General features: G+C 39.8%; 1 protein-coding gene across 1 annotated transcript in view; it reads left to right on the top strand.

The window, feature by feature from the left end:
- The window catches only part of LOC104075897 (histone deacetylase 4-like), a 26164-nt gene extending 17679 nt beyond the window's left edge, over positions 1–8485 (top strand). Inside the window, exon 5 of the mRNA XM_009576564.1 lies at positions 7054–8485. Coding sequence (XP_009574859.1) covers positions 7054–7093 — 40 coding nt within the window. The 3' untranslated portion in view covers positions 7094–8485. The remainder of the gene's footprint in view (positions 1–7053) is intronic.
- Positions 8486–10495: the final 2010 nt, after the last annotated feature.

Genomic DNA, 10495 nt, shown 5'->3' with positions numbered 1-10495 from the left:
TGAATGTAAGGAGGAATATGGAATCAAAAATGGTCACCCTGAAGGTCTGATTTTGAGGGTCCTCTGAGCTGCGGGGAGACCTGAGAGGACCTGGCTGCACTTTGAGCACGAATGAAAGTCCAGCATGGGATCATAAATCCAGGGACTGATTTGACATTGCACACTCTGGTTTCATGCCAGTATAATTTCATTCATTTCACGAAAATGTGCGTTCATTTCATAGGCACATACCAACACAAACTTCAGTGATGTAGTGATGAGTCCAACTTTGCTTTTTCACATTTCTTATGTTTGTTGTAATTAAGGACCAAGTATGCAATGCTCCATCTCTAGCCCCTTTCTATGGCAAACGACAGGGCTGCAGGGACATGAGGAGTCCTCTGGGCTCTCAAGCCCTCTTGATAAGGCCGCTGTAGATGCACCCCCTCTCCCCCCATTGTAGATGGGGGCCACCTTCTGAAGACTTGTTGCAAGCTTTTGCATTGAGTGCTTGTTTGGGAAACTTGGTTGTGACAGGTAGGGCAGGATCAGAGCAGAAAGCACCATAGCTGACAGGGCAGCTTGAAGGGTTCCTTCGTTATGCCAGGAGCTGATTTACTTTCTCTTAACTCCCACCATGGTCAGCCAGGCTGATAATTCTGGCCTGCATCTCTAACCCTGTTTCACTGAGTTGATGGTAGAGATCCTGTTGACTTCAGCTTTGGATAGTCAGGCCTCCAGATGAAGAGAGTGGCAGCAAGAGTCTCTTTGCGGGAAACTCTTGCCAGTTATGTTGGAGGATATATTGGTGTTTGGAGTGAGATGACTCACTTTAAACTCAGATTTTGGGTAAAGCAGCTCTTTTCCTGGCCAACTCATATCTGACTCATTTACCACTGATGAATAAAGGATAAAATGCTCCTGGCTAAGGCCCATCTTAAGTATTTCTCTTTCTTTCTTCTCTCTTTCTTTCTTTTCTTCAAGTGACAGTGCCGATTATTTTTTTATTTGATTTTCTCTGGCAGGCTAAATGAAGAAAACCGTGAAAAGCTGCTACGCTTTTGGTGTTTTATTTTACCAAAGCACAACTCTGCATTTTAAGATCCAATTGAAACTTGATTATAGACTTCAGAAGAGAACAGATATAGAAAAAAGAGTTTGTGGATAGGAAAGAAAACATGCATGATGCTAACACAGATTTAAATACAGATGCAATTAAAGGAACAGGCATGCCCTATAAAACATTTCTAAGTACCATAACATTTGTCTGTTGATAACTGCTTATTCCCTATGTGAGATACAGCTGATTAGAATTTTGCTTTGGCCAGACATCTGTTTCAGAAATCGTGCTATGAAAATATTCAGTACAGTGCTGTCCCTGATACATTGGAGCTTCTGTATGTTTCTTCTTAAAATGGAAAAATAAAAGGGTGTGGAGGCAGATCTCTTGCACTTACTATTTTTACAGCAAACAGTAAATCTTGAGAACGACATTTATCAGAATTTGACTTTATGGCCCTCATTCAGCTGAGCACAGATTTTACTCAAATGGAAATGAAAACAAAGTATTTTTTTTATATATAATCTTAGTGTTACAGAGCTACCGGTTGCAGTTTCAGTCACATTGCATTATATTACACACATTAGAGCAACTGGTTGGATCATGGGGTACAGCTAGCCACCATCTAGGGTCACTTGCTGTGTTTGTGTATCGATTCATAAAGCTTCACTTAGCATTTCGCTATTTGGGTATCCACCTCAGCTGTGCTGAGTAACCTGCACCTACCTGGCCATACCGCACAGGATTTGCAATCACAGCCAGGCTCAGGAACTGAAGAACAGCTTCCCCAGGTCAGGCTGCAGCCTTATCTTGCCCACCTTCCTCTTGTCCCCCGGTGGTGGGTGTGTGAGGAAGAGAACCAGGAGCAGAGGAGTTTGAGAGCCAGCCTCGCCCTGGTGAGTCGGTAGATCTCAACAGCTATATCTGACCCATCCTGGGTAAAAGCCTCCAGGATACCTACCCAGGCATAAACTTTTTTTGAACACTTTTTTTGAACCAACTTACACCTTTGGCACTCAAGTAGCCTCATCAGGCATTGCACTTCTGTTTTCTTTGCTCTAAACTTACTAACTGGTAAATTCACTGGGGAACCCCTAGTTCTTGCATTGTGAGAAATAAAAGCAGCTCTTTTCTTACCCATAGTCTCTGCCCTATTTCTGGTTTTAAAGGCTTCAGCTGTCTCAAGACTCTGTATTCCTCCTGGTATGAAAATAATTTCTTACCTCTGATGATTCTTGCCCCTCTCTGTGCCTTTTATGGTTTTCTTTGAGGTGGATTAAGAACTACACGCAGGACTCCAGGTGTTGGGCACACTGTGGATTTACACAGTAACTTAATGTTGGGGATTTTTTCTTGTTTCTGTTGCTCTCTGCTCTTCTACCAAGCTCTCAGTCATAGCCATCACTGTGTATAAATAATTAAAGCTGTCCTTCCCCCTGTTTTGTGTATTGTGTGTTAGTTTGTGTTTGTTTACCTTCTTTTCCACTCAGAAATGGTGTTACGGGCTTTAGAACGGACTTGTATTGGTAATTTGGCATCATTAACAAACATTATCACCTAAATCTACTGGTAGTCTGCCAAGTCTTTTTGAGATGCTCTGGAGAATCCCTCCATGGTGAAAATTCACCAATATTATTATCCCTTTCTTACTTTTGGTGGATTGTTAATCTATGAGGGACCTTTTCTCATAACCTAAGTTCCTCAAAGCATTGGGATAAAATTGTTGGAAGACTTTCTTTGCACTGGGATATCACTTGAGCCCTCTTCCTTCATTTCCTTCAGAAACTTCTAATAAATTTGTAAGGCTTGCTTTCTCTGTAGGTGTTAAGACATAACTCTTACCCAAATTACTATTACCTAAATGCCTACTAATTCTATCACTGATTATAGCTGCTTTTGATTTCCCCATACAGGCTGACTGTATCTCCTGTAGTTTCCGAAAGGGCAACTGCATTTCTTAAGTTCTCTACCTCTTGCGTGGAGGCTGAGTTAAGAAGTAGAATATGCTCAATAATTATTTCTTTAGCAACATCATAGACTAGAACTCGGTGGACAAATATCATCTGCTCTTAGCAATTTGGCAATGTTTAATATATCAGTTTGTTCTAGTGCTGATTCAGTTTAAGATAGTTCATCTGCAAATAATAAAACCTCCCTGACACTTCTCTAGTGAACACAGATATAAATAGTTCATTTTGCGCTTGCGGTCTACCTTCCTTGATGCTCCTTTTATGCTTTGATCATTTCTTCTGATGTATTTTGAAAGATCTTTTTATTATTAGTTTTTATGCCTTTAACATGTTGCTCTTCAGACCCTCCTTTGGACTGCCTCATTGAGGGTTTACGTTTAACTTGCCAGAGTTTATAGTTTATTTCATTTGCCTTATTTGGACATTACTTCCTCTTTTGAGAGTATATGTGTAGTTACCTTATTCTGCTCTTAAACGATGATGGTTTTTACTTCTAGTTCCTTTTTCTTTGATCCATACAAAGTCCATTTTTACTAGGATATACACTTACTCAGGATCTCTTATATGATGTCTTTAGACACTCTGCGAATCATCTCCATAATATAGAAATGTACCTCTTTTTCCCCAGCTCTCTGCTACCAGAGGATCACTTTTCAATTACAATGATCTTCCCTGAGACAGCTGAGTTAAATTAGGAACAGATTATGGCATAAAACAGCCATACCATGCCAGAAAATCTATCTTTTGTTCAGCAGTTTCTGTGACTTGGAAACATACCTTGAATTTTTATTTTTATGTGTGTGATGATGTAGCTATGAGGAATCTCTGTAATTCTAATTTTAAAAATAAGGTAAGAGAAACATTTACTTTTTTGGATGATGTACAGGGTTTGTCTGTATTCTTAAATATTAACTTTTTTTTTAAGTGTAGATATGAACTATTTTAAATAATATTCTCATAAATAATATGGTTGCCATTTATTCTCAACTGCCACAGAACAATACTTAAGATGTCACATGTTTTGCCAGATTTTATCCCTGTGGTAGGATTTTTGCCTCATCTATTTTTTTTGTTTTAAGGTTTAAACAGAATCGTTTTGTTTAGTGTTAACTGCAAAGAGACTACTTCATTCTGCCATAGTGTGAATTGCACATATAGAGAGCTATAGGTGAGCACTTTTTCTTTTTCCAGCACACCAAAATAAACACAGTGAATGCAAGAGGGCTCTGCTCCTAGGAACTTGCAGTTTAAATGAGCCGCAATGAAGCCTTCATGAAAGTTCACAGTTGTGGATCTACAATCATTACAGTCCCAATCGGTGTCTTTCTGAATCTGCTGACTGCATGGAGTCAGTCCGGGTCAGACCTGAGCTCACAGCTGCACCTCTGAGGAACCAGTTGGAGCATACAATATGGGATAGGGTTTTTTGCCTGTTTTATGTTTTTATGCCAACTTCTTGTAAGCTACAGGAGGACTGACTGAACTGATGTAACTAGCAGTGACATAACTGAAGTAACAAAAATTTGGCCTGTCAGATTCTGCCCTCTCGATTTTTTTTTTTGAGAACTTTTGATTTCAGCAGAATGGGTATATATTGGCTCTCCACTCAGTGTTATGGGACTACGGTGTTTTCTCTCTGTGCTAAGGGCCCTAAAACTTTACTGGCTCTCACACAAAACTCTGGCCTAAGCCGTTATCCCATAAAAATGTATGTTTTTAATGATAAGCCATTGGATAGATCCAGTGACTTCTCTGACGCTAATAAAATGAAGTTAAAGCATACACATAAGTCTTCAAAAGGAGACTGGAGAAGGCTGTGAGAGTACCCACACTGAGAGACAACAGCTGGATTCGCCAGGGCACTCTAACCTCCTCTCCTTTTCCAAAAAGGACCTTGCATCTGGCACTTGCATATAAAGATTTCTATTGGTGCTTAGGCCCTGGCTGATGCAGAATATTGGCATATTGTCGGAATACATTGGAGTGTATTAGAATAAGCACTCAAGTTCAGTCCTGGCACTCAAGCACCCTCGTCAGTGAAAAGTTGCCCAGGACTAAAACCCTGAATAAGATAATCCCTCAATTGTACTATGGTCATGAGAATGTCGGTCCCAGAAGCCAAATACATGTGAACAGACTGTTGCACGTACTGCTTCCCTAGATCCTTATAAATAACCCAAACCCCCACTTTCACTTCCAGAGGTTTTCCAGAGCTCCACTCCTTCCTGCTCTGCCAATCTCCAGTTGAAATCTATTGACAACTATTTCTTCCCATTCACTTACCCACAGCAGAACCTAAAAACTGATCTGTTATCTGCTTCCAAATTATCCTCTTTCCAGGCAGCTCCATAAGGTCCTGGATGTTTAACAAGGGCTTATTGCACTTTTGAGTGGTGCCGGAGGACATGCAGGTCTTCCAAAAGTGGCTGGAGAAAGTAGAAGCGTGTGGTCAGCACAACAGCAACATACAGCACCAGTATGAATTCTCCACGTGGTGCATTATCCTTTACCCCACCTGAAGACCTCAGCAGCAGGCTGGGCTCCATCCCACCCTGGCTGCCACAGTGCGGTCTCTGCTGCAAGCCAGAACAATGCAAGAGGGGAAAAAGAGGGAATGCAAGAGGGCTTCACTTCGCCTCTCAGGAACGAGGGAGCTACAGTGGTTACTGTACATAGGAAGCATTCTCCATCATGTGGTGAGGAACAAAAGATTTGAGATTTATAGATTAATAATCTTTTAGGGTCAATAACCCTTTGGAAAGTGATTAGTCTGAAAAACATCTTATTTTTCATATATCATTCCTCTGACATTTTTCAACATACTAGTTGTGATCATTCCAAATCATAAAGGAATAACCTGTATAAAATCATTTAAAGGCACACTGCTGAATTTTTCATTGGGAAAGACTTTAATAAACTCCAGATTCATTTAAAATTCTCTGGCTTCCTTGCTGAATAAACTACCAAAGCCCATGCAAGCCCCCATTAATTACTTTTTTTTTCCATGGGATCTCATGGGTTTGTACTTTCTGAGGGATGTTTTACTAAAGCCAGTTATTATACTGGCTTACAAGATTTAGCTGGTAAATGTCTCTTTTATTTATTAATTTGCATTTACTTTTTCCTCTCCCATCATTTCAAAATTGCTTGAAGTGACTATTTTTAAGGAGGTCTTAAGCTTATTTGTCATATGGTATTCTGCCAGACTGAGGTGAAAAAAGGTTTATGTCCAAATTCTTATGCTCTTCAATAGCCAGGTCTCACCGTGATCTCAGAAGCTTCCCATTTTGTAATTGCCAGCATAATCCTCAGGTGTGGTAGCTTGTCAGATACAAGGAATTATGACACTTTACGCCATCTCAGCATATGTCCCCACTGTTTTCTTACTGGATGTTTTAAAGAGCTCATCTTGCCTAAGCTGAATATTTCCCAGAGGCTTTCAAATAAAAGATATGAGTATAATCTGATTTGCTATTATTAATAGATACATTCTCTATGACAGTGATCTGCTGATCGAGTTCAGAATTTGGTCTCAGAAGTTGCAGGCAGGCAGGCAGGCAATGCATTTGTGAAAGCACAGAATCAAAAATCAGAGGACTGAAGAAGAACCCCAGAAGAAACACTGCTAGCTACTTGGCTACTAGGGAACTATTTCGCTTTAATGGTATGGGCCTGCTTGAAAAAATAAATGCATGTATTTTTAGTTGCAAAAGCTCGTAAAATAAAAGTATCACAGCTATTTTTTTCACAAAATTATTTGACTCTGTTGACAGAAAGCATGTACATTTCTGGACAAAAAGTTATAAAATATTCTGACATATTTTAATATAAACAGGAACATTTTCAGTGATTGCTTGGATCTAAAATGTTTTTCCACTTGACATTTGTTTATACTTCCTAGGAAAGAAACTCTATTTATGGATAACTGAATAACACAAATAAACATCAGAGAGAGCTGAAAAATCAGCTTTGATTATGCATGAAAATCTACAATGTCATTGTGTACTCTTGTGCCGTATTCTGATTGCCTGTTTATTTTTACAGAGCTGCTGGCGAGCCCATGGAAGAAGAGCCAGCCTTGTGAAGTGCCAAGTCCTCCCTGATATTTCCTGTGGGTGACATCATTGTGTATCCCCCCAAAGCACCCTCAGACATGTCTTGTCTGCTGCTTGGGTGGCACAGATCAGATGGAACATAAACACTGGGCACGAAACTCTGAATAGCAGCTTCACTTGTTCTTTGGATGGACTTGAAAGGGCCCTAAAGATTCCTTAAATGTAACCGCTACAATTCTAGAGTTACAGTAAAACGGGCTTGGGAGAAAGAGCCTAGAGCATGCTTTTTATATGCTGTTTGACCCGCTCACCAACATAAATTGTGAAATAGAGTGTTACAAAATTCTACATGATAGATTATAGATACGAGAATTGCAACAGCCAGCAAAATACTCGGTAAACTCCATGAATCACTTTCTGACACTTTTTACTGGGTAATTTTTTTCATACTGAGTTAAATTGTTAATAGAATTTGTTTTCTTTGCTCTGTGTAATGAAAAAAAAAAACCAACTTTATTTTACGTGCCATTTTTTAACCCCCTGTAATGAGTTCTTAGCTGAATAAGTGAAAGGTGTGTAAATTGCGATGAGGGATTTTAGCTAAAGGGAAAGCACTTCTTATTGTACTATAAATCCCCCGAAGTACTGTGCTTGGTGGTGCTTTATTTTCTTTTCCCTTTTCCCGGCCATCCCTCCCCATTTCATGTGATCTTTTCTGTCATAAAACCACGTTCACGATTCTCTAAAACGAGTGATCTTCTGCCTTTAAAAAAAAAGTGCTGTACCCGCCGTAGTTGACAGTAGCTCTCACCAGATGTGCAGCAGAGATCAAGTAGTCTCTAAAAAATGGCTGGCTTTTCAAACGTGCTTTTAGTTTGTTCTGAAATGTTTCTGCATCCTGACTCTAAGAGCAGCGATCTTCAGTAACTGTGTGCAGCTCATTTGAAGCTCAGGTGTTTCTGTGGAGGTTGTGTTGCGGGTGTTTTTTACAGGTCGTCATGTGAATACGAACTGATTCTTTTATGTAGTCCTGCACCAAGAGAACTGATGTTGCTTAAGAAGCTTCAAAGGGTTTAGGCTTTATTTTAGATCCCCAAAGTGCAGCAAGATCTCCCTGCAACGTGACTTTAGCTGTTTAATTCTATGTTTGAGAACGTAACATAGAGCTGTGCCTTTAGCTGATAATGAACGCTTAAACTGTTACACGTGTTGCCTTACCGTCGGAGAAAGAGATAGGGCATGTATGTAAGACTACTTCAAATGAACAAAACTCTGCTACAGCAACTTTTATTTTGTTTACAACTTTCTCACCTAATGAACCCTGGGAGATACCTTGAAGTATTCAACTTGCAGTATTTGATAGCTCGCTCAGCTTTTAAAAGCAAGTGATGTTCATTTTTATATATTTTCCAAACTCAAAAGATATATTAAAGCCATAAGTGAAGACTGTCATGCTTTTTATTCTGAAATCTGAAAGGAACCTTAATTAAAACAAGATTTTGGGGAAGGCCATGATATGAAAGATATGGAACAATATGGTTTCAGTTATAGGCAGACTCAAACCTGTAAATCAAAGATGAAAGATTTCACTCAAATAGAATTATATAATTCTCTTTTGTTATGCAGTCAGACTATATCTTTCATGCATTTGGGTTTGTTTATGATTAGCATTTTAATTTTAAAGACTTTTATTACTTATACAAAAGCTCTCTGCTACAAGTTAGAAATCTGAGGCATGCTTTGAAAAGAGAAATCTAAAAAAGGAATGTCATTTCCTATAATGTGAAGTAAACTTTTATTCTGAAAGGCTTACTCTAAAATGGATGTATGCCCCTCAGAAAGTGAAATAAAATTCTACCCCCCATTTACAAGCCAAAATCATGCTCATTTTAGTAATGCAAAGAGTCCCAGCAGGCTAAATTAACTCCTGGTGTAAGCCACCTTGCCTGACTTTGGGCTGTTCTGAAGGGGTTGTTCACATGACTAAAGCAATCAGGAGTTCATCCTGTATTTTCAGCAGACTTGTGATGGCAATCTTGCTTGCCATTTACTGTAATTTTCTTGTGGTCATCAAAGAAGTTTCCCTTCAAGAAAACCAAGGACCATAGCCGATGAGTTGGGCAATTTGTACAGCTTTTCACATTTTGAAATAATGGCTGCAAAATTTTAATTGAGTGCATAGTAAGATCATTTTAAAATTAACCCCACAAATGCAAAATCTGCTTGTGTCCTTAGCTTGCATGAAATTGAATATGAATTGCAGCCTGAAATGTAAAAGTTACAAACTTTACCAATTAAGGTCTATATTCTGGGGTGGAAATCAGCTAAAGCTGTCCTTTGTAGCTGGAAATGCTTTTAAAATGCCAGAATAATTTGAATTAAACCACATTATAAACTCACACTTATGCATTTGTACAGGCGTACTCCCAGGCAGACATCTAGACATGCTATTGGTTACAGTTAGGATCATTTGGATAAGCAAATGTGCAAATAAACTGCACACAGATTGTGTCCAGAACTGTGTTCTCACTGAAGTCAATAGCAAAATCCTCTTTGATTTCAATGGCAGACTGATCAGGCCCTGCTTTTTTTTTCCCTTTGAGTCCAGAACACCATTACTTTTTGATTATGTCATTACAAGGCACCGTACAGCCCTCTGGGAAATGATCGAGGCTTATGGTGAATATCAACACTTCCTTCAAAGCAGACCTGGGCTTTCTGAGAGGGCAGTTTCACTTGCTGCTGTTTTCTTCTCACAGTATTTTTTATTACCATCAATAGCTCCCCATGGATTACAGTTAAAATATCTCCCAGCCATTTTAGACATACTTCCAGGGAAATATTCACATAGACACTCTTAAAAATGCCCAGTTTTAGCTGGATTCAACAACAAATTCCAAGAATTTCACAAAGATGCACAAATTGCATGTTTCTCCATTTCTAATGTTCAAATTCAGAGCTGTTTTTGAAGAGATGTCACAGTCTCACGACTCCCACAGACCTCAGCTTAGGCTAGGGAGATTGACACCTCTGAAAATTAAGTCCCAGATATTTCAAGCTGGCTGCCAAACTATCTACATCTGAGCTTAGATTACTTCTAACAATGAGCTGAAATGGATAAACAAGGTGGGGTAAATGGTGGTTTCTGTGAGTGATTCCACAGAGAAGGTGAAGCTGAGGAGGTGGCAGAGAGCCCTGGGAGCCAGGGTGACCCTCTGCCTGGTGCCGGTGGCACGGGGGCTGCAGGCGGGCGGGAGGACATCCCACAGCACCGTCACTCCAGGCTGTCATTGCTGTCAGCAGCAAATCCTTGCCTCGCAGGGGATGCGTGCAGGAATTTGCACTCTGCCTCTGGATCAAGGTGTCTCTAAGCCCCCAACCTCCAGAATGAGAGATGTCTCAGCAGCCAGTACCACTGACACGCTTGCTCC

The sequence above is a fragment of the Fulmarus glacialis genome, unplaced genomic scaffold, assembly GCF_000690835.1.
Source record: "Fulmarus glacialis isolate BGI_N327 unplaced genomic scaffold, ASM69083v1 scaffold9044, whole genome shotgun sequence".
Lineage (NCBI taxonomy): Eukaryota > Metazoa > Chordata > Aves > Procellariiformes > Procellariidae > Fulmarus > Fulmarus glacialis.
Note: the sequence above shows the minus strand (reverse complement) of the source record. Positions and strands in the feature narration are given on the sequence as shown.